This window comes from Nerophis ophidion, linkage group LG23 (assembly GCF_033978795.1).
Source record: "Nerophis ophidion isolate RoL-2023_Sa linkage group LG23, RoL_Noph_v1.0, whole genome shotgun sequence".
In the NCBI taxonomy this organism is placed as follows: domain Eukaryota; kingdom Metazoa; phylum Chordata; class Actinopteri; order Syngnathiformes; family Syngnathidae; genus Nerophis; species Nerophis ophidion.
The window spans coordinates 32,917,113-32,943,148 of NC_084633.1; the positions used below are offsets into that span (position 1 = coordinate 32,917,113).

The 26,036-nt window shown below is 40.2% G+C and overlaps 1 protein-coding gene across 1 annotated transcript; it reads right to left on the minus strand.

Annotated features, from left to right (window-relative positions):
• Positions 1–3,521: 3,521 nt before the first annotated feature.
• Positions 3,522–25,774, minus strand: LOC133541568 (transmembrane ascorbate-dependent reductase CYB561). Its single transcript, XM_061885041.1, has 6 exons — positions 25,666–25,774; positions 22,319–22,523; positions 14,712–14,810; positions 14,467–14,570; positions 12,180–12,337; positions 3,522–3,903 (listed from the first exon to the last, which is right to left on the minus strand). Exons 2-6 carry the CDS (start codon positions 22,521–22,523, stop codon positions 3,708–3,710), a joined length of 762 nt encoding a protein of 253 aa, XP_061741025.1. The 5' UTR covers positions 25,666–25,774; the 3' UTR covers positions 3,522–3,707.
• Positions 25,775–26,036: the final 262 nt, after the last annotated feature.

Genomic DNA, 26,036 nt, shown 5'->3' on the forward strand with positions numbered 1-26,036 from the left:
ACAAATAGCTGTTTACATGAGTGTATGTGAATGGACAAATACCTGTTTACATGAGTGTATGTGAATGGCCAAATCGAGTTTACATGAGTGTATGTGAATGGACAAATACGCGTTTACATGAGTGTATCTGAATGGACAAATATCTGTTTACACGAGTGTATGTGAATGGACAAATACCTGTTTACATGAGTGTATGTGAATGGCCAAATCGAGTTTACATGAGTGTATGTGAATGGACAAATACGCGTTTACATGAGTGTATCTGAATGGACAAATACCTGTTTACATGAGTGTATGTGAATGGACAAATACGCGTTTACATGAGTGTATCTGAATGGACAAATACGCGTTTACATGAGTGTATCTGAATGGACAAATACCTGTTTACATGAGTGTATGTGAATGGACAAATACACGTTTACATGAGTGTATTTGAATGGACAAATCGAGTTTACATGAGTGTATGTGAATGGACAAATACGCGTTCACATGAGTGTATCTGAATGGACAAATACCTGTTTACATGAGTGTATGTGAATGGACAAATACCTGTTTACATGAGTGTATGTGAATGGCCAAATCGAGTTTACATGAGTGTATGTGAATGGACGAATACGCGTTTACATGAGTGTATCTGAATGGACAAATATCTGTTTACACGAGTGTATGTGAATGGACAAATACCTGTTTACATGAGTGTATGTGAATGGCCAAATCGAGTTTACATGAGTGTATGTGAATGGACAAATACGCGTTTACATGAGTGTATCTGAATGGACAAATACCTGTTTACATGAGTGTATGTGAATGGACAAATACGCGTTTACATGAGTGTATCTGAATGGACGAATACGCGTTTACATGAGTGTATCTGAATGGACAAATACCTGTTTACATGAGTGTATGTGAATGGACAAATACGCGTTTACATGAGTGTACCTGAATGGACAAATACCTGTTTACATGAGTGTATGTGAATGGACAAATACGCGTTTACATGAGTGTATCTGAATGGACAAATAGCTGTTTACACGAGTGTATGTGAATGGACAAATACCTGTTTACATGAGTGTATGTGAATGGCCAAATCGAGTTTACATGAGTGTATGTGAATGGACAAATACGCGTTTACATGAGTGTATCTGAATGGACAAATATCTGTTTACACGAGTGTATGTGAATGGACAAATACCTGTTTACATGAGTGTATGTGAATGGCCAAATTGAGTTTACATGAGTGTATGTGAATGGACAAATACGCGTTTACATGAGTGTATCTGAATTGACAAATACCTGTTTACATGAGTGTATGTGAATGGACAAATACGCGTTTACATGAGTGTATCTGAATAGACAAATAGTTGTTTACACGAGTGTATGTGAATGGACAAATACCTGTTTACATGAGTGTATGTGAATGGACAAATACGCGTTTACATGAGTGTATCTGAATGGACAAATACCTGTTTACATGAGTGTATGTGAATGGACAAATACGCGTTTACATGAGTGTATCTGAATGGACAAATACGCGTTTACATGAGTGTATCTGAATGGACAAATATCTGTTTACACGAGTGTATGTGAATGGACAAATACCTGTTTACATGAGTGTATGTGAATGGCCAAATCGAGTTTACATGAGTGTATGTGAATGGACAAATACGCGTTTACATGAGTGTATCTGAATGGACAAATACCTGTTTACATGAGTGTATGTGAATGGACAAATACGCGTTTACATGAGTGTATCTGAATGGACAAATACGCGTTTACATGAGTGTATCTGAATGGACAAATACCTGTTTACATGAGTGTATGTGAATGGACAAATACACGTTTACATGAGTGTATTTGAATGGACAAATACCTGTTTACATGAGTGTATGTGAATGGACAAATACGCGTTTACATGAGTGTATCTGAATGGACAAATAGCTGTTTACATGAGTGTATGTGAATGGACAAATACGCGTTTACATGAGTGTATCTGAATGGACAAATACGCGTTTACATGAGTGTATCTGAATGGACAAATACCTGTTTACATGAGTGTATGTGAATGGACAAATACACGTTTACATGAGTGTATTTGAATGGACAAATACCTGTTTACATGAGTGTATGTGAATGGACAAATACGCGTTTACATGAGTGTATCTGAATGGACAAATAGCTGTTTACACGAGTGTATGTGAATGGACAAATACGCGTTTACATGAGTGTATCTGAATGGACAAATACGCGTTTACATGAGTGTATCTGAATGGACAAATACCTGTTTACATGAGTGTATGTGAATGGACAAATACACGTTTACATGAGTGTATTTGAATGGACAAATACCTGTTTACATGAGTGTATGTGAATGGACAAATACGCGTTTACATGGGTGTATCTGAATGGACAAATAGCTGTTTACACGAGTGTATGTGAATGGACAAATACGCGTTTACATGAGTGTATCTGAATGGACGAATACGCGTTTACATGAGTGTATCTGAATGGACAAATACCTGTTTACATGAGTGTATGTGAATGGACAAATACACGTTTACAAGAGTGTATTTGAATGGACAAATACCTGTTTACATGAGTGTATGTGAATGGACAAATACGCGTTTACATGAGTGTATCTGAATGGACAAATAGCTGTTTACACGAGTGTATGTGAATGAACAAATACGCGTTTACATGAGTGTATCTGAATGGACAAATACGCGTTTACATGAGTGTATCTGAATGGACAAATACCTGTTTACATGAGTGTATGTGAATGGACAAATACACGTTTACGTGAGTGTATTTGAATGGACAAATACCTGTTTACATGAGTGTATGTGAATGGACAAATACGCGTTTACATGAGTGTATCTGAATGGACAAATAGCTGTTTACACGAGTGTATGTGAATGGACAAATACGCGTTTACATGAGTGTATCTGAATGGACGAATACGCGTTTACATGAGTGTATCTGAATGGACAAATACCTGTTTACATGAGTGTATGTGAATGGACAAATACACGTTTACAAGAGTGTATTTGAATGGACAAATACCTGTTTACATGAGTGTATGTGAATGGACAAATACGCGTTTACATGAGTGTATCTGAATGGACAAATAGCTGTTTACACGAGTGTATGTGAATGGACAAATACACGTTTACATGAGTGTATCTGAATGGACGAATACGCGTTTACATGAGTGTATCTGAATGGACAAATACCTGTTTACATGAGTGTATGTGAATGGACAAATACACGTTTACAAGAGTGTATTTGAATGGACAAATACCTGTTTACATGAGTGTATGTGAATGGACAAATACGCGTTTACATGAGTGTATCTGAATGGACAAATAGCTGTTTACACGAGTGTATGTGAATGGACACTGTGTCAGCATGGTTACAGTCAGAATACGACACATAAAGGGAGGGTGGATCCATAAGTTTTATATATATATATATATATATATATATATATATATATATATATATATATATATATATATATATATATATATATACATACATATAGTTGTTTGTTTTTGGTATTGTTTCCAAATTGAGGGAATACAGGCGGTCCTAAAGAGCAAAAACCAAAGGATTGAAAAGAGTGTTGATGGTTTGGAATGAAAAGAAGAAGACAGACCATGATGATGACTTTGTGTACACGGCTGCAACACAGGTTTCATTTGAAGAAGTCAGTCACTGGAGGTGGGTGAGCCTTCTTCACTCAGGGTCTTGAAGTGGACCGCCAAAGCCTCCTCCTCTGGGTTGGGAGGCCGCTTGTACTGGTCTCTGGTGATCAAGTAGGCCAGCAGCAGGCCGAAGCACACGAGCAGGACCCCCAACATGTTGGCCAGCACGCCCTCAGGGGGGAAGGAGGAATAGGTGGACCTGGACCACACACAGAAACACATCACTGCCAGGCAATCGATGCATTTGCATATTTGGCCATGACACATTAGCAAAAAGTGGGCAGCAAAACAATTATGTTTATAGAACCACAAATTAACTTTTTTCTGGTCTAAACGCTTCACTCATGTTTAAAATGCTGACCATTGGCACGTTTTCACAAAATGTTTGGGCCCCTTGCTGTATAGCAACAGGTGCTCATTTTATGAGTATATTTACGTCAACATGTATTGTAGAATTGAACTTCATTATCATAAATACCAACATAACTACTTTATTGTGACATCGCTTTAAAACGTGCTCACAGTTATTTCCTGTTGAGGCCTCGGGGCTTACACATTATAAAGCACCTGGTCTGCCAGAGAGTAAGAAGACACAGCAGGATGGATCAGTGTGGCCAATTAAGCAAATTTGTTGCGAGCAATCAGTCCTCTCGAGATACAGTTTTTCTCAAAGGACAAATGTAGTGACGAGACTTAAGTGAGAGACATGAAAGCACAAAGTGCTCCTCTTAACGAGCAACGGCTGCTGCTGTGGACCTCCCTCATTTAAAAAAGCACTTTGACAAAGTAAAGCAGGCGTGTGCAAAGTAAAGCTAAAGGCTCATTTTTAAACAGCCCGCATCACAATTATTAGCATTTTGATATTAGCATGCTAGCTTTTTGTTTACTAATTTAGCAGGTATACATTTTGTTACTTGACGTATGATAACTGTTAGCCTGCCATTGTGAGTATGCTAGCTATTTGTTTGTACTAATTATGAAGGTTTACCCACACTTCAGCCATATTTTGGTACTTTATGACCGTTAACGTTAGCATGCTACAGTAGATTAATAATATATTTTATTTGTAAAAAGCACTTTATGTACATTGTGCAAACAACCTCAAAGTGATACAATGTATTAAAAAAATAAAATAAAATAAAAGGATGATAAAAATAAATAAAATATAAAAACTACTACAGCCTAATAGCTAGACCTAGTAGGCATATATCTATAAAAAGGCTTTTTTAAAAAGGGGTTTTAAGCCTTTTTTTAAAAGCATCACAGTCTGAGGTGCCCTCAGGTGGTCAGGGAGAGCGTTCCACAGACTGCGAGCAGCGGAGCCGAAAGCCTGGTCTCCCATAGTTCGTAGCTTTGTCCTTGGAGGTTGGAGGCCTGTTTGGAGCAGAGGTGTCGTGTGGAGGATTTGGGGGTGAGTAGTTCTATGAGGTAGAGGGGGCCATTTCCATGGTGTCAGGCTTGCCACTAGCAGTTTGTTTGTGTTTTACTTTTTCCTCTGTGTGTGTTTAGTATTTCCTGTTTTTAGTTCCTGTCAACGCTCTTATTTTGTCTGTTTCCTGTTTTTTTCCCTGTGCGCTGTTTCTCCTCAGCTGCGGCTGATTGGCACCTGGCCACACCTGGTGTCAATCAGCCTGCTCCCACTTGTACCTGTTTTTGTCCTCCAGTCAGTGCTGGATTATTGTGATGTCCCTCCTGTCGTGTCGTGTCTTGTATTTTCAGCGTAGCGGTAAGCGATATCCGTTAGATGTTTGTAGCTTACTGTTTTTTGTTCCCTGCTTCCAGTTTGTTTTGTACTACACGTTATGACTTCTGTTTTCCTGCTCGCTACCTGCTAGCTTCCATGCTAGACCCTTTTTGTTTTTGTTAACTTCCATGTTAAGTTCCTTTTATGTGCTAACCCTTAGTTTGTTATCCGCCCACGTGCACGTCCTTTGTTAGTATTCTTTTGTTTGGTTTTGTTCTAGTATTTCAAATTAAAACCATGTTTTCTCACTCCATGCATGCCTCCATCGCTGCATCTTGGGGTTCGTCACAAACTAACTCTGACACACGGAGGCACTGGTGGGTTAGTAGGGAGACTTTGTATTCAATCCTGAGTGGAACCGGAAGCCAGTGAAGGGATTTGAGAGTTGGTGTGATATGTTCGTATTTCCGCACTCTTGTCAGAATCCTAGCAGCACTATTCTGTATGTACTGCAGCTTCTGGATGTTCTTGCTGGGGATCCCGACAAGAAGTGTGTTGCAGTAGTCGAGCCCGGAGGAGACAAAAGCGTGGATGAACAAGTCTCTCGGCATCAGACACAGTGAGTGAGGGGCGGAGTTTAGCAATGTTCCTGAGGTGGTAAAAGGAGGTCTTGCACAGTTTTATTTGAGCCTCAAAGGTCAGGTGAGGGTCCATTTTAAGTAGCATTTTAATCAAATCCTTAGGTACACGGAGTGATATAATTTAGTACTTGACACACGTTACAGTGTGTCAAGTACTAAATTATGCACCAAACAGCAGTTCAGAGTACCCACCCTTTTTGGGTACACTCGAGGGAGTACTGGAAAGTGCTCCCCCGGGTGATTCCCTTGTCCTACTGGGGGACTTCAACGCTCACGTTGGCAACGCCAGTGAAACCTGGAGAGGCGTGATTGGGAAGAATGGCCACCCGGATCTGAACCCGAGTGGTGTTCTGTTATTGGACTTTTGTGCTCGTCACAGTTTGTCCATAACAAACACCATGTTCAAACATAAGGGTGTCCATATGTGCACTTGGCACCAGGACCCCCCTGGGCCGCAGTTCCATGATCGACTTTGTAGTTGTGTCATCGGATTTGCGGCCTTATGTTTTGGACACTCGGGTGAAGAGAGGGGCGGAGCTTTCTACCGATCACCACCTGGTGGTGAGTTGGCTGCGATGGTGGGGGAGGATGCCAGACAGACCTGGGAGGCCCAAACGCATTGTGAGGGTCTGCTGGGAACGTCTGGCAGGGTCTCCTGTCAGAGAAAGTTTCAATTCCCACCTCCGGAAGAACTTTGAACATGTCACGAGGGAGGTGCTGGACATTGAGTCCAAGTGGACCATGTTCCGCACCTCTATTGTCGAGGCGGCTGATCGGAGCTGTGGCCGCAAGGTAGTTGGTGCTTGTCGGGGCGGCAATCCTAAAACCCCTTGGTAGACACCAGCGGTGAGGGATGCCGTCAAGCTGAAGAAGGAGTCCTATCGGGTCCTTTTGGCTCATAGGACTCCGGAGGCAGTGGACAGGTACCGAAAGGCCAAGCGGTGTGCAGCTTCAGCGGTCGCGGAGGCAAAAACTCGGACATGGGAGGAGTTCGGGGAAGCCATGGAAAACGACTTCCGGACGGCTTCGAAGCGATTCTGGACCACCGTCCGCCGCCTCAGGAAGGGGAAGCAGTGCACTATCAACACCGTGTATGGTGCGGATGGTGTTCTGCTGACCTCAACTGCGGATGTTGTGGATAGGTGGAAGGAATACTTCGAAGACCTCCTCAATTCCACCAACACGTATTCCTATGAGGAAGCAGTGCCTGGGGAATCTGTGGTGGACTCTCCTATTTCTGGGGCTGAGGTCGCTGAGGTAGTTAAAAAGCTCCTCGGTGGCAAGCCCCCAGGGGTGGATGAGGTCCGCCCAGAGTTCCTTAAGGCTCTGGATGCTGTGGGGCTGTCTTGGTTGACAAGACTCTGCAGCATCGCGTGGACATCGGGGGCGGTACCTCTGGATTGGCAGACCGGGGTGGTGGTTCCTCTCTTTACGAAGGGGGACCGGAGGATCACACTCTTCAGCCTTCCCGGTAAGGTTTATTCAGGTGTACCGAAGAGGAGGCTACGTTGGATAGTCGAACCTCGGGATCAGGAGGAACAGTGTGGTTTTCGTCCTGGTCGTGGAACTGTGGACCAGCTCTATACTCTCGGCAGGGTTATTGAGGGTGCATGGGAGTTTGCCCAACCAGTCTACATGTGCTTTGTGGACTTGGAGAAGGCATTCGACCGTTTCCCTCGGGAAGTCCTGTGGGAAGTGCTCAGAGAGTATGGGGTATCGGACTGTCTGATTGTGGCGGTCCGCTCCCTGTACGATCAGTGCCAGAGCTTGGTCCGCATTGCCGGCAGTAAGTTGAACACATTTCCAGTGAGGGTTGGACTCCGCTAAGGCTGTCCTTTGTCACCGATTCTGTTCATAACTTTTATGGACAGAATTTCTAGGCGCAGTCAAGGCGTTGAGGGGTTCCGGTTTGGTGACCGTAGGATTAGGTCTCTGCTTTTTGCAGATGATGTGGTCCTGATGGCTTCATCTGACCGGGATCTTCAGCACTCACTGGATCGGTTCGCAGCCGAGCGACCGGAATGAGAATCAGCACCTCCAAGTCCGAGTCCATGGTTCTTGCCCGGAAAAGGGTGGAATGCCATCTCCGGGTTGGGGAGGAGACCCTGCCCCAAGTGGAGGAGTTCAAGTACCTAGGAGTCTTGTTCACGAGTGGGGGAAGAGTGGATCGTGAGATCGACAGGCGGATCGGTGCGGCGTCTTCAGTAATGCGGACGTTGTACCGATCCGTTGTGGTGAAGAAGAAGCTGAGCCGGAAGGCAAAGCTCTCAATTTACCGGTCGATCTACGTTCCCATCCTCACCTATGGTCATGAGCTTTGGGTCATGACCAAAAGGATAAGATCACGGTTACAAGCGGCCGAAATGAGTTTCCTCCGCCGTGTGGCGGGGCTCTCCCTTAGAGATAGGGTGAGAAGCTCTGCCATCCGGGAGGAACTCAAAGTAAAGCCGCTGCTCCTCCACATCGAGCGGAGCCAGATGAGGTGGTTCGGGCATCTGGTCAGGATGCCACCCGAACGCCTCCCTAGGGAGGTGTTTAGGGAACGTCCAACCGGTAGGAGGCAACGGGGAAGACCCAGGACACGTTGGGAAGACTATGTCTCCCGGCTGGCCTGGGAACGCCTCGGGATCCCCCGGGAAGAGCTAGACGAAGTGGCTGGGGAGAGGGAAGTCTGGGTTTCCCTGCTTAGGCTGTTGCCCCCGCGACCCGACCTCGGATAAGCGGAAGAAGATGGATGGATATTTATAAAGAAGAAACGCTACTTGTACTCCGCTCCATTTATCTACAATCAGCTCGTTACTCGCTACTTTTTTTTATCGATCTGTTAATGCACGTTTTGTTTGTTTTGATTTTGTCAGACACGCGAACTACGCATGCCTGCGTTTCACCAATCAAATGCAGTCACTGGTGACTTTGGACCAATCAAACAAAACCAGGCGGTCACGTGACCGTCACACGTCGAATCCGACCTAAATAAGTTGAAAAACTTATTGGGGTGTTACCATTTAGTGGTCATTTGTGCAGAATATGTACTGTACTGTGCAATCTAATAATAAAAGTTTCAATCAATCAATCAATCAAAAGTGTAGAGGAAAAAAGACACTTTTTATTTCAATGGTACTTCCCGTCAAAAGCCTAAAGACTGATCGCACAGTTCCTGTCTTCACAATAAAAGTGCTGCTCCATCGCGCCTGCGCTAACAAAATAAGAGTCTCCGAAAGCCAGCACTAACAAGCGAGCAAGCTACGGAGTTTGCCGCCAATGTATTTCTTGTAAAGTGTATAAAAACGAATATGGAAGCTGGACAGATGAGATGCCAAAAACCAACGACTTTCATGTGGTATTAGACAGAAAAGAGGAACTTTTTTTCTCCTCCATTTGAAAAGGTGGACGTCTGATTCCAATCAATGCAGGTCATCAGAATCAGGTAATACACCAACTTATATTCTTGTCTTCATGAAATATAGGAATCTATATGTTAAACATGCATGTATATTCATTAAAACACCTTCAACATGTGAACACAAACGGCAAAATAAATAAATAAAAGTTATATACTGTATATACAAATGTATGTATATACATATATAAATGTTTGTATGTATATATATATATATATATATATACATATATATATATATATATAAATAAATAATATGTGTGTGTATAAATGATATGTGTGTGTATGTATATGTATGTATGAGGTAACTCACCTCGACTTGGTCATTTATTAAGTAATTGATAAACGTTGAAAAACTTATTGGGGTGTTACCATTTAGTGGTCAATTGTACGGAATATGTACTGTACTGTGCAATCTACTAATACAAGTTTTAATCAATCAATCAATCAATCAAATCAATGAATACCTACTGAGGCTATGGTGCTGTTAAGTTATTGTGGCTCAATGTGCCATTTTTTTAATTTTATTTTAATGTACTATTATTTAATATATATTATTGTTTTAGTTGCTTAAGAGATATTCCTGGCTCTGAATTTGCTCATTGCTATGTTTATGTTTTTGTGCATTATTTGTTGCCGTAATCAGGTTACTCATCAGTTATTCAGTACTTGAGTAGTTTTTTCACAACATACTTTTTACTTTTACTAAAGTAAATATTTGGGTGACTACTCCTTACTTTTACTTGGGTAATAAATCTCTAAAGTAACTGTACTCTTACTTGAGTACAATTTCTGGCTACTTTACCCACCTCTGCACATTACCATGAATTGATTAACGTGGACCCCGACTTAAACAAGTTGAAAAACTTATTCGGGTGTTACCATTTGGTGGACAATTGTACAGAATATGTACTGTACTGTGCAATCTACTAATAAAAGTTTCAATCAATCAATCAACAACGTTTTGCCAGTCGATAAATAGCAAATTGCTAGCCTTGCAGACAGGCCATCGATGATTGTGTCAGCTTAAAAGAGGTCAGTATGAATATGTATAGAATTCAGGAAGCCATCATTTGGTGGGCCAAAAAGAATGACTTGGCGGGTCAAATTTGGCCCCCGGGCCCCACTTTGGATAACGCAACCTTTACAGCCTCAATGCCTATTTTAGGGAAATAGTTTAAATGAACAATTTGTATGCTTGCCATAATTTTAATTTTTTTTTCTAAGAAATGCACTTCATCTACTTTCAAATTTCACTTTTAACATCCCAGCAGGCACAAGACATTGATTTTACATACACATCCTTTAAAACTGACTTTGAAAAAACGTTGCAAAATAGTTGTATTTGTAAATTGAGACGATTTCTAAGGTTGGATCCGCGTTGTTGGTTGGGATATTACCACATTTCAATGGTCAAATCAACGTCACAACCTGACATTAATTAAACGTCGTCAAAAATTATATTGCTTCACCGTTGTATTTAAGTTGTATGATTTTGGTGGGGAAATAACTAACTTTCAATGGTCAAATCAACATCGATTAAATGTTGTTAAAAAGCATGTTGTTTCAACGCTGTATTTGTTTTTGTAGAATTTTGGTTGGGAAATGACCAAAATTCAATGGTCAAATCAACGTCAGAACCGTACATTGATTAAATATTTATTAAACATTGCTCAATGTCAGGACCTAATTCAACATGTTCTCAATGTTGTTTCAATGTCTTGTGCCTGCTGGCATATGTGCATCTATATAAGTAAATAAATATCCGCTGTTTGCGGCCACATATTCAAACAGGTGCAAACTTAAAAGCGCACACATATAGCTGATCTACTTTTGTACTAAGCTCGTGCACAGAGGATTGGATCTTAAATGACCAATTTAAGGAGCGCAATCCATTTAGCGTGTCGGTTTTCCTGTAAATGCAGAATATACACCGATTTTCAGAATGCCCACAATACGAGGAGTAGGAGATACAGATATAATAATTTAGCGCTCACAATGTGATTTATCAAGGCTAAAACTGTTCTGCGGCCGCTGATTTGTTTATAAATTATTATTATTATAATTTATTTGTGGTGGGCCGCCAGCAATAAATCAACATGGTGAACACAACTTATTACTAATTTATTTGATAAAATATGACATTTGTGATTATTTCTATCCTCATCTATCTAAATAAATGTATTAGGTACATGCATACTATCGCTTTTGTGGTACTCATTGGGCCAAACATCGGGCACTAAATTTGTCTTAACCTTTTAAGGCCCAAGCTGTTGGTTTACATGCTTTTTTTGTCTTTGCTATTTGGGCTTATTGGACCCTAATTGGAATAAAAACTAAAAATCATCTTTTAATATGATGTAATTAGTCCATAAGTACACAAATGTGTACTTCATGCATAGTGACATGCAAATGTTCCTTTTTACACTTTTTTTTTCTCCAAATTCCATTGTATGTTGTATTCTTCTGACACCACCAGGTAGCAGTATATGTGTCCACATAAGTGGCCATAAGACCCCAATTCAATAGTGTACACAATTTTGGAAATAAGAGTTAAAAGGTGCTGTCCTCGCATGTGGCCACTAAGGCCTTTAGAGGTTAAATCTCAGGTCACCTTCAATCAGAACGAATACAAATGGAGACTGAAGACAACGCCTGGTTAAAAACATCCCTTCTATTCTCATGCAGGGAGGATTTTAAACACAAACACAGGGATAAGTGCCGGACAAATATGATGGACGCAGACATACATGATGCCGAAGAGGAGTTTCTCTGTGATCCCAAGCAGGCTGGTCCCGACAGCCATGGCCAGCAGAACCAGACCACAGAACACATGAACGGGGAGGTACGTGGCTCGCAACCATGACGACGCACCAGGAAAAAGGAAGAACAACAAACCCATCACCCACTGGTGAGAGACAAAGACAAGTGTGACGTTTACAGTTGTGTTCAGATGTTCAGTCCGATAACGCAGCCAATTCTCGCTCACGTGTAAAAATATAAATGTGATGCCTCACGATGTTGTACAATAATCACACTCTTGAAAAATAACCCTTTTAATAAATCATAAAAAGTCCAAAATAGCTTTGACAGACACTTGTATGTAAACTTCTGAGCACAACGGTATGTGTTTGATCGTGCAGTGTTCCTACACTACACTTTTTTGGTTTTTAATTGTAATACATTTCTTCACCACTTGTGGCAGTAATGACAATAGCAAACAACAGAAGTCTGGGGCTAAAGTCATAAAAAGTTTCTTAAGCACAAAAATTATGTCTAAAATAGTGAAGTTATGTATTCATTTGCGATTCAATTTATTGACATTTAGTTTGAATGTATTTATTTTAGAACTGGTTTTACATATATATGTGTATATATATATATATATATATATATATATATATATATACACACACACACACACACACATATATATATATATATATATATATATATATATATATAATTATACACATATGTATAGCCCTGCGATGAGGTGGCGACTTGTCCAGAGTGTACTCCGCCTACCGCCCGAATGCAGCTGAGATAGGTGCCCATGACCCCAAAACGGACAAGCGGTAGAAAATGGGCATATATATATACATATATATAATAATAATAATGGATTAGATTTATATCGCGCTTTTCTATTACTAGATACTCAAAGAGCTCATAGAGAAGTGGGAAACCATCATTCATTCAAACCAGGTGGTGGTAAGTTACATCTTTAGCCACAGCTGCCCTGGGGTAGACTGACGGAAGCATGGCTGCCAGTTTGCGCCTACGGCCCCTCCGACCACCACCTATCATTCATTCATCATTCATTCACCAGTGTGAGCGGCACCTGGGGCAAAGGTGAAGTGTCCTGCCCAAGGACACAACGGCAGCAATTTGGATGTAAATAGGCGGGGAGCAAACCTGCAACCCTCAGGTTTCTGGCACGGCCGCTCTACCCACTACGCCATGCCGCCCCAGCGCCATGCCGCCCCATGTATATACATATACATACATATATATATACACACATATATATATATACTGTATGTACATATATATATATATATATATATATATATATATATACATATATATAATGTATATAAGCCGCCCCCACTAAATTTTAGAATAATTTTCCCTTATGTTAGCCGCACCGGACTATAAGTCGCAGATATATACGTTGTGAAATTAGTTATTTACAGAAAAAGACTCTGTAAGTGTTTATTTGCATACCTTAATTGTTTACATTTGTTAAACAAAACAGAAGTCATCGCCATGAACCCACTAGCTGTAGAAGCTATTGTAAGTTAATAATACTAACACAGACACTCGTAAACGTGTTAGCATATTAGCTAATGTGACCGACGCTAGCTTCATAATATTACGATAGCATGTACAAATATGCATGAAAACACTCCTACAGACATCAAACATGGGACAATTTAGTAAAGTAAGAATTTTTTTAGTTGTATTGTAAAACTTACAACCATTGGTTAGAGTGATGAATGAAGAATCCATATGAAGAAAAATTTTATGGACAACTAGAAAACAGAACAGCACTTGTACTTACGGTGTAAAGCACTAAACAGAAGAAAGTACTGTAGCCATTCAATAATGAACAAACTTGTCCAAAAGATGGCACCAAAGCACAAACCAAAACCCACATTTTTAGTGTCTTTGCATGTGTTTCATGAAAACTGTTTTCACTATAGCGGCCAGCGATAAATTAGCTGCACCCTCTAATAAACCGCAAGGTTCCAAGCGTAGGAAAAAAATAGTGGCTTATTGTTTGGAATTTACTTTTTGAGAGGACTCATTTTGAAAGGACAAATTTACTATTTGTCTGCTTGTGTGTTTTATTTTTCATCCGTTTTATTTTTCATCCGTTTTTATGAGTGCCATTCCTCAAGATTTATCATTTAAGAAGGGAATTTATTACGATTAAAATCAAGAGTAAAATTACCAATTCCATGTTAATATTTGAGTAGAACACGAGGTCAAAAACGTTAAGCACCCCAGCGATAGTGAACATCCACTTACCTGCAAGCTAAATAAGACAAGGGTAGCCATCCCGCACCAACTGTGTAAGGAGTACATGTCCGAGTACTTGGCTGCTCTGTGGAAGTCGAACACAGCCACCATACCTATACACAACACACATGTCCAACATTGTTGACTGGAGTGATTTGCACAAGTACAATTGTTGGTCTTTGAAATGTCATTGAAAGGCGTCATCTTACTCGTGGCTCAAGGCGTGAACGCCGACACACCTGTGTCCGTCTTACCTACGACGCTGATGATGAGTGCAAGCAGGTGAATGACGCCATGAAGTATCTTGACATTTTTCGACGCCTCCTTGCGGAATACTCGATACACCAGAACAGCTGCGAAGAAATCGTTGAGTTAGTACAATTAAGGTAAGATAGGTTAAAAAAAATCCCTCTAAAATAAGTGATTTTACGCTTTTTTTTCTATCGAGTTTCAGCACGTCTTGGAACACCCACTTTTAGCTTCAAAATGTGGGCGGTCCTGCTGACACCTACAGAAGACTGGGGGCAATTTCATATTGCGTAGTATGTGTTTTGGTAGCATATTCATCCCGAAACATGATATTTTTACTTGGAATTTAAAGGAATGATCAAATATGGCTGCCAGATGCGTTGTTGCAGGTTTTAGCAATATATCTAAAGAAGGGGTCGGACTACAAAAGGGACGGATCAAGCAAGAGGTGTTATTTGCAGAAATCCTTTTAATAATTTTGACTTCGAAAAAGGGTTTTGGTCGGAGTTTGAATGGATAAACTTATAAGGCTCAAGCCAAATGCGATCCTGAAATTCAGGAGCATCCTTTAGGTGAGTGAGAACCTGTGGAAAAACTGAGAAAAATTAGGTAAAAAGAAGGCAAGCTTCTAGTAATCTATTTTGGTCCTCTTCTACTGATGTTTTCCTCATGTTGCTTAAGGAAATGCTGAAAGAGCATGAAACACAGGCTATGGTGTTTATGGAAAAGGAGATGGAAAAGCAGGGAAGACCGGAAATAGTGATTCTTTATATTTATCTTTTTGCCCATAATGTTAACCATAATCATGGACCTGGGTGAAAAAAATCATGTAACTAAGTGATTTAAAAAAATTGTTTTCTATACTTTTATCCAAAACTTTGCCTATTCCTACTCCAATCCATCCATCCATCCATCCATTTTCTACGGCTTATTCCCTTTGGGTCGCGGGAGGGCACTGGTGCCTATCGCAGCTACAATCGGGCGGAAGGCGGTGTACACCCTGGACAAGTCGCCACATCATCGCAGGGCCAACACAGATAGACAACATTCACACACAAGGGCCAATTTAGTTTTGCCAATCAACCTGTCCCCAGGTGCATGTCTTTTGAAGTGGGAGGAGGCCCGAGTACCCGGAGGAACACACGCATTCACGGGGAGGACATGCAAACTCCACACAGAAAGATCCAGAGCCCGTGATTTGAACCCAGGACTACTCACAACCTTCGTATTGTGAGGCAGACGCACTAACCCCTCTTCCACCGTGAAGCCCTCTTCCTACTCCATTACAGATATTTTAAAATGTGCCAAAGTGACCACACGAGGTCTTTTGATGTACCTTAACATTTCTGAAACAATAAAACAAATCATAACCATAACTACGTTCCATGCAGGGAAACGGGATGTAGTTCTGTAGATGAAGTCACGCCAAGAGGGGACAGCATATCGAATCTGGCGATAGAAAGGGGGTTTTCCATGTACAGTGAGTTATCTACAGACTACTCAAAAACTCAATGATATTATGGGAAATGACTGGCAGATTTATTTTAAGGAGCAAAAAATACATAGAACTTGAATATAGAAATATCGGTCGTCTGGACGCTCTGGATCCTTCAGGAGTCTCCAAAAGTGTCAGATTAAACCAAAAATTGTCACTCGCTGTCAAAAAAAAAGTCAATCTAAAGGGTCTGAATACCTTCTAAATCAACAACACTGATCCCTGCTCTGATCTTGTGTGTTAAGAAGCAGAGCTACACTACTGCACTACCGTACAGACTCGAGGCGGTGAAATGATCAAGTCTCCGATGCGTCACACTTAGATTTGATTATTTACGTATGTAAAAGAAAATAATATACAGTAGATGGTTCCAAAAATCTGCATTAATGCTAATTATCGCTATACATTGTTTGAAGGTTTAGTTCGATCTAACCATTAGGTAACAATCTTGGCGTGGCGCTGTTGGGAGAGTGGCCGTGCCAGCAACCTTAGGGTTCCTGGTTCGATCCCCACCTTCAACCAACCTCTCCACGTCCGTTGTGTCCTTGAGCAAGACACTTCACCCTTACTCCTGATGGGTCCTGGTTAGGGCCTTGCATGGCAGCTCCCGCCATCAGTGTGTGAATGTGTGTGTGAATGGGTGAATGTGGAAATAGTGTCAAAGCCAGACCTGGGCAAATTAACGCCCGGGGGCCACATGCAGCCCATTAAGCTTTTTAATCGGGCCCGACGGACATTCCCAAATATTTTTTTAGATCTTTAAGATGTAGAGTGTAGCTGCCATTATGATGTGCAGTGATGTTTTCTAATGACCATAAGTCTTGAACTATACAACATATTTCAATGGTTGGAATCTACACTTTTGCATGATATTTTAGTGACTAGTGTTGTCCTGATACCAATATTATTTTGATACTTTTCGGTACTTTGATACTTTTCTAAATAAATGCGACCAGAAAAAATTGCATTATTGGCCTTAGAGTGTGGCGGACCGGTACTTTTCAGAGGCGATACGGTACCGTATATCAGTGGTCCCCAACCACCGATTGGTACCGGGCCGCAGAAGAATTTTTTCATTCATTTTTATAAAAAATTAAAATAATAATTATTTTTATTTTTTTATTTTTTTATTTATTAAATCAACATAAAATACACAATATACACTTACAATTAGTGCACCAACCACAAAAACCTCCCTTTTTCATGACAGAGGAAAAAAAAAAAAAAAAAAAAGGATTCCAACAACCCCCCTTCCCCCACCCCCACCCGGGCCGCGGGACAAATTATTAAGCCTTGACCGGTCCGCGGATACAAAAAGGTTGGGGACCACTGCCGTATATGATTCATTAGTATCGCAGTACTATACTATTACCCATATACCGTACAACTCTAATAGTTACTATGGTAATCTACGTCACAGCAGGTCAGACGAGGCACTAAGCAGTGTGGGTGGGGAGCGTTTCCACAGAGTGTTTTCAGAATGGCCCGCCGGAAATGTGGGTGTCAGGAGCAGACGTGGAAGGAGATTTTTACAAGAAAGTTCTAAAACTTAGTGATATATCACATATATCAGATTGCAGATGTTTTTTCTTGTTTGTTTTTTTACGCTTCATGTTCATATTTCACTGTGTTTGTTGCATTTTTGTTGCATTTGGCTTGATTGTCAAATATTTTGATTGAGAGGGGGGGGGGCTGTGACGTTCATATGTTCTCAATATTCAGGGTTTTATTGTTCATAGAAAAAAAATAAAATTCCATTCTGTTTTTAAGGCGGTCTCCCATAACCTTTTTAGCATTCAATCAGACTTTATTGTGAGACACATTTTTTTCTCAAAATTTGGCCCCCCGAGTCAAAATAATTGCCCAGGCCTGATCAAAGCGCTTTGAGTACCTTGAAATACAAGTATATTTTTTATTTATTTATTTTTTTTATTTTAAAAAAAAACATTTTTGTCCTGTCAAGCTTCTCAGGCAAATCATATAGTTGATGTGGATGCCCATATCGGCTGTTCAGATTTACTTTACAAAAGAGAGGTGTAGGATACTTCTCTTGTTGCCTTATTTGAATTTGACTTTATTAAATGTATTTATATTATCATTTAGTGCAGCTGGGCCGAAGCAGGAGGGGATAGAAAGAGAAAAAAAGGAAAACAGAGGGGGAAATTTTGTATACAAGTATAACCCATCCATCCATTTTCTACCGCTCATTCCGTTTGGGGTTGCGGGGGGTGCTGGTGCCTATCTCAGCTACAATTGGGCAGAAGGCGGGGTACACCCTGGACAAGTCGCCACCTCATCACAGACAAGTATAACCCATTTACCATTTATAACATTATGTGTTAGCTGGGTTAGCACGGACACACGGAGGAAGGAGGAAACAAGGGCAAGCTATACTAGCCGCAGTGAATGTGAAATAGTGACCAAAGAAAAGAATAAATGCGTTGTTCACTTCAACAGAAAGGTAATAGAAACTACTTTACAGCACAAAGTAATCAGATAAGAAGAGGAAATTAGTAAGTGGATTAATAAATCAGGAGGGACACAGTCAGCCATAGATATGAATGAGTAGATAGACGACACACGTCTTTAAGTCGTAGGTTTGTGAGGCCAAATTGTTTTAAAAGTTTATGTTTTTAAAAGGCGCAAAGATTAAATCAAGGAAACCTGCTCTCCAAGTTTGGATGTTTATTTATTTTATCACCGAATAGGCAGCTACAGTTCTCATGTACTGTATGTAGTTGTCCATATTCTGTGCACGCTAACGTCTAAAAACCAGTAACAACACAATACTCTCTATACATCAGTAGCCCAAGAAAGCGCATTGTAGACATAATATCAATATTATTGATAATTAAATGTAGTATATTTGGAATATATCCTAATAATATTTCAATATATTAAAAATATAGTAATAATATACAATATGAGAAGAAGTAAGAATGTATAATTCAATTTATAAGGGAATAGTGAGGTGCCCAAAGATTCCCAACTTTAGTACAGACAGTCCCTTTATAATTTGTTCATACTGGAGGGCATTACAGGTGGCGCAGGTCCAAATGTATTTGTGGTGGGCCACCAAAAGGAAAATTAATCTAGTAAACGCTGCTTTCTATTAATTATTTTCATAAAATGTGACATTTATAAATATTTCTATCCTATTTTATTGAAATGATTATTTATATACACTGGTTTAGTGGTACTCACTGGGATAAATCTGGGACCCTGGGCATTAAATTGCTTTCATATCTCAGAGTGATCATGTTATAGTCTTTCTATTAGTCTGTCTGTGTTTGAAGACACAATTAAAGCCGTGTGATTGTTTTCACGAGGCTTCATGAAAAGAGTATGTACACTTTAACCAGTATGGTGACCGAAGACAATGCCTGGTCCGATGGGGATTTGTCATTGTGGATGCTGCTTGAGGCAATTAAGGGGACATTAGGGACACGTTTGTGTGTCTGTGCATGGAGAGTTGCCCGCTAGCGTCCGGCTGACCTTTTCTGTTATCACTTTAACTTAATCTGGCTTTGTAACAGACAGCTGTCCCGTTGTACCAGTGCGACTAATGCGGTTATCGCCGGTGGAAGAATACACAGAGCTGCAGGTGCAATTGAAGCACAAGGACATCACCATTATGTTTACAGCAAGATTGTATGTTATAATGGTCACACTATATTAGCGAGTGTACGGAAATGCCAGCTTCCCGCACGTGCGGAGAAAGCCACTCCGCCTTGACGAAGACAGACTGCGACAGGTATGGGGATGTAACGATAAACGGTATCAATGGGAACCGCGGTAAAACTCCCGACAGTTAGCATTACTGTTTTAAATTGAAACTGTCGAAAAATCGTGATTGATAACTGCACTTTGATAAATTCACAGAGTGACTGGCGCCAGCGTAGATGCAAACATGAACACAAGGGACATTAACGTATTTCCCCATTTGGAAACGACATACTGTACCCCAAAATTACATACAGTGATCGTTTTATACTTGAGAGGAAAAAAGACAGAGGTGCGTTCAAGGACCGCTGAATAGAGTAGGATGCCAGAAATAATAAATACAAATAATTATTTTATTTGCTACACACTTTTCATTACAATATATTTCAAAGTAGGGCTGGGCGATATATCGATATATGCGATATATCGCAGGTTTGTCTCTGTGCGATACAGAAAATGACTATCGTGATAGTCGAGTATACGTTCTCACGCAGTTGCTTTTAGCTGCGGGCATTACACTACGGGCTCTTCTCACTCCTTCTTGTGTCTACTTCTCACAGACAGCAAGCGCACATTCTTACACACGCCACATACTGTCACGTCATACGTCGCATACGTATACGCCCTCGCGAAGCAGAGATGTAGCAGACGGGTAACGTTAGCTGTGATGGTAGCGAAGCCGTGCGAGTGGTAATACGAGAGAAAGAAGGTGCTAATGAAAGAAGAATTAATTCCTAACAAAAATAGCAGGGGGTCCATCGTCTGGCAGATGTTCGGCTTCAAGTGGGAAGATGTCGAATAGACAACTTTAATTTGTCAAGTGTGGGGCACAAGCGTTGCTACCAAAAGTGGCATTACTGCTAATATGTAGCATCATTTGAAAAGTCACCCGCTAATAACTGTTTAATAAATACAGTTTTGGTCAATTGACTTAGTTGTGATTTCCTTCTCTCATTTATTAATGCAGTATGAACAAGAATGTTTTAATGTAGACACATAGAATCATCATACTGCTGTGATTTTATGCATCAAGTGTTAATTCGAGGTTAAGGCAAAATATCGAGATATATATCGTGTATCGCGATATGGCCTCAAAATATCGAGATATTTAAAAAAGTCCATATCGCCCAGCCCTATTTCAAAGTATTTTTTTTATCAATAAGGTGAACAATTTAAGGCAGAATTTATGTGGCACAGATCACAATCATTGTGACCTGATAAAATATAAAAAAATGGATGGTAAAAGTTGTACATTTCAATGTAATTGCGTAGATGATAGTCATGTTAAAGAACTGCTGAAAGCTCTTACAGACAATTTTGATAGTAAGGTTTTAAACATCACTTCTGATTACATTTCTGCTCCATTATGTCATATATTTAATAGATGTCTGCTACGTGGGGTGTTTCTTCTATCGTGGAAAGAAGGTAAAATCATTCCACTTCTTAAAGACAATAAGTTACCTTTCTGTGGTCCAAATAGTCGACCTATAGGTTTCTTCCTGTACTCAGCACAGTTATGGAGAGGATCATTCATGTCCAGGTCAAGGATTAATTTAAATCATAATAGCCTGACTACCAAAAATCTACATGAAAGGGCCACGGAACTACTCCAGCTCTATTTCAAATGACTGATGGTTGGTTGGGGACGATTGAAACCTCAAAAATTGCCAGAGCAGTCATGTTAGATTGCATTTGGTGTAATTGATCATGATTTTCTACTTCATAAGCTTAAATGTTATGGATTCTATGGATGCTATCTTTCTTCTAGAAAACAAATGGTCTTTTCTAATGGTAGTTTATCTAATCATAAAAAGTTGGTGTGTGGGTTTTCTCAGGGAACTTGTTTAGGACCGCTGCTATTTTCAATGTTTACCAATGACACATCCACTGCTGTGAATAGTGCCGTTATAACAATGTATGCAGAGTATTCGACTTTACTATACTGCAAGCTCATGCCATGAATTAAACCAAGTTCTGTCTTGCAAGTTGAATTTTTTTTTATGATTACATAAAAAAAAAAAAAAAAATTGTTTTAAATATATGCAAAACTAAGACTAATGTTTTTGGGTCACGGCATCAATTGTTTTCCCCCCCATAAACTTAACCTATCCAAACCTGGTAAGCCCATACAACAGGTAAACAAAGTTAAATTGCTGAAGCATTTTCCAGTGTGTCAAAGAAAAGTAAAGAGAAGTTGAAAAGTTAAAAAAAATGTTGTTTGAAGGTCGGGACCAGCATTAAGGTTTAAAAAAAGGATTAAAAAAAAGCATTAAAAAAAAAGATATGTTCCTATGAAACGGACAGGGATGACTATGCAGTGTAGCGGTCTCATTATTGAAACTTGCTCCGCCTTCCTTGCAACCTAGAGAGTCAGTGTAGCGTTGCACTCCTCACCATCTCCTTGCAAGAAGACCATGCCCAGAACCATGCACAGAGGGTGCATGTTAAACTCCTGTTCCGAGCCGTCCCAAGCAAATCCCCCATTGTAGTGACCCATCCACACTCCGGTCACCACCACAGACGCCAGGCCCAAAACCTGCGAGGTTCCCACCAGCAGCGCAAACATGGAGCATCCGGAGCGTGGAGCAGAATTGTCCATCTGAAGAGAGAGACAGTCACTGAGTAGGACCAATGCCTGGAGGTCTGCTATTTGTAGACCAAATCTACTTATGAATTAGATAAGTACATCAAAAAGCACAGTAAACAGATTTATTTTTCCAATGTAAACATGTTTTTTAGTCTGTCAGCCATTACATAAAGTCTCTTGTCAACTTGAAGCATTTGAAAACACAATACAGTGGAACCTTTCAAGCAGGCACAAGACATGAAAACAACGCTAAGAACTTGTTGAATTAGGTCCTGACGTCTAAAAACTCAAACATAACGTTGAAACAACATACTTTTTGACTACGTTGTATCAATGATGGTTTCTGACATTGATTTGATTGTTGAATTTTGGTCATTCCCAATCAATATTCTACAACACAAATACAACGTTGAAACTAAATACTTTTTGACAATGTTTATTCAATGTCAGGTTGTGACGTTGATTTGATCATTGAAATTTGGTAATTTCCCAACCAACAACGTGGATCCAACGTAAGCCATCAACGTTGTCTTAATTAACAAATACAACTATATTGCAACGTCAAATGGCAAAGTCCGTTTTAAAGAACATCTAAGTATAATCAACATCGTATCAATGTCTTGTGCCTGCTGGGTTTTATCCTCGATGTCACGACAATCGAGCGGTTTTGACAAAGCATGAGGCCAATGTTGCCAATTCCAATACGATCATCCATGAGTGAGATCGGCAGATACCAATGGCGATCACAAGTATTACCTGTACATTTTTCAAAGTATTTATGATAGTGCCATGGACAGTTCAACAATATCAATACAATATTCAAACAAGTTCCTTATTCTCTTTTATTACATGCAATTGTTTGAGCAAAACAAAGTCCATAGTAAACAATAACTGGAGAAAAGCAAAAACTATGATCTACTACTCGTTTAAATATTTAGGAATTTTTTTTGCCTTCAAAGTCCTCCTGTGTCCAGGGTATTATTCCTTGAGTTTGTAAACATGAACAAAAACAACACAGAATAATATATAATAATACTGAACTAATCACTCTGGTATCGATCATATACAGGTACTGATACCAATTTGGTGGTATCGACACCACCAATTTATGTTTTGCTCCGCCCTCCTCTTACGTGTTGTGTACTGACTGTGACATTATGACACACCAACATTTGGTGTTCTATTATTCTTTCTCTAACTCTTACTAATATTTTGGTTTATTTTCTGTTAATTTATGCTTACTTTCTATTGTAACGCGATTCCATCAACACTATTAGCATGCCGGACCCTGGCTTACTCTCGGCCGGTAACATGTTTGTAATGATACTTAAGAAACTAAGAAATGCAGTTTATTTGCCGTGATGCAGATGATTATTATTAGATAAGGGGAGCGGCTCCGAACTGTCAATGGACACACATATTTAGCTGTTAGCCGGGAGACAAAAAACAGATAAAGTGTTAGGCCGAAGGGATCGACGTTTAAAGACATTAATGGGCAATGGCGAGCACTTACTTTTTCATAAAAATTTGTCCGATACTGACAGGGTGAGCCGAATGTTGGCTCATGTTTTTTTCCTTTTCTGACCATTTTGTTTCTGATGCACTGCCGTCAGAAGGCACTGCTTTTAGCGCTTAGGCAAGAAATCTACTAAAAAGTACAGTCTTCATTTACCTATAAAAAAACACAACTTGTTTTCTTTTAGCTTTCCACTCACTATTAATAGTTTATAGGAGTTGTCAGAACCACTAGATGTCGTGAAAACTAACATTTCCTGTAATCTATAGTCCTACGTGACACCCTTTACTGATTTTGGTAAGAATGGAAAAAAAATTACACGAAAAATGAGTTGATAATCAGGCAAAGCTCTCAATTTACCAGTCGACCTACGTTCCCATCCTCACCTATGGTAATGAGTTTTGGGTTATGACCGAAAGGACAAGATCACGGGTACAAACGGCCGAAATGAGTTTCCTCGGCCCGGGTGGCGGAGCTCTCCCTTAGAGGTAGGGTGAGAAGCTCGGTCATCCGGGAAGAGCTCGAAGTAAACCCGCTGCTCCTCCACATCGAGAGGAGCCAGATGAGGTGGTTCGGGCATCTGGTCAGGATGCCACCCGAATGCCTCCCTAGGGAAGTGTTTAGGGCACGTTCGACCAGTAGGAGGCAACGGTGAAGACCCGGGACACGTTGGGAAGACTATATCTCCCGGCTGGCCTGGAAACGCCTCGGGATTACCCCCGGTAGGAGCTGTAGGATGAAGTGGCTGGGGAGAGGGAAATCTGGGCTTCCCTGCTTAGGCTGCTGCCCCCGCGACCCAACCTCGGGTAAGCGGAAGAAGATGGATGGATGGATGGACGGATAATCAGAGAGTATGAGGTTTTACAGTTCGAACAACGTAACAAAACCAATTCTGTGGAAAACAATGTGAGGAATGAGTATGGCCATATTATGCTTGTTGATAGCCGGCTACTTCCCAGCTCGTAGATGACAATTCTGATGTTGCTTCCATTTATTGGAATGGACTCAACGATACTTTTTCAATACAAATATATTTAAAACAAAACATTTAAACAAATAATCGTATGCACACCCTTATCCAGATTCTCACCAAAGTCAAATACAGTATTTTCTTACATGACTTCTCCAACGGATTGTAACGTTTTTGTGTTATTTTTTTGTGCGTTTGTTTGTTTTGTTCTGTTTTTTGCATAATTTTAGCATAATGTGTCCTAAAATTTGCTGTTTTATGTAATTAAACAGGTCCTTAAAACAACAAAGCTATGGGGGGGGACAAGTGCAAAGTTGCATGTCGGCGGGTTTTTTAGTGTGCACAATATTTCCCTAACTTTTATGTTGAATAAATGAGCGACATAAGGTCAATATTTTTGTAACCAGTAGTGAGGGAAATTATACTTCAAACGTCACTATTTGATAACTTAAGAATTGAATATGTAATAATAAGATAATAATAATAATACATTTAAAAAAGCAGAAAGTGTCGAGGCGGACATACACATTAATTAAATAAAAGTTCGCGTATGATGACGGTTTTTCAGGTCATAGTGAGCTGCCACCTGACATATCAGTCACCGTGCCTCACTTTCACATAGAAATAGTCCGTGTTTTTAAAAAACGAACCAAATATTTAATACTTACTTCGTAGCGTTTGGTTGGCCAAGTCCTGTTCCCAGAGTGACAATATAATACATCCGCCTCTGCCCTGCCTCAAGTCGTGCACGTCCGCTTCAACCTGCGCGTTTCCTTCTTAGGGGAAATAGGCGGATCGACTCAAATATCGACAGTATAGATACCAATGTAGGTGCCGTATCGGATTGATACTAGCGTCATGAGGGCAATATTTTTCCACAATCGGCTGTATTTTCATCAAACAACTGTATGTACTACAATGAATTAATTGTAATATTTTGTTAATATTATTACATTGTCTTATACTGTTGAATTTATGCAGTGGTGTCTCGGTTTTCCTTGGTAATCTATTTCAAGAGGTTGTACAAAAACTGGAGCAA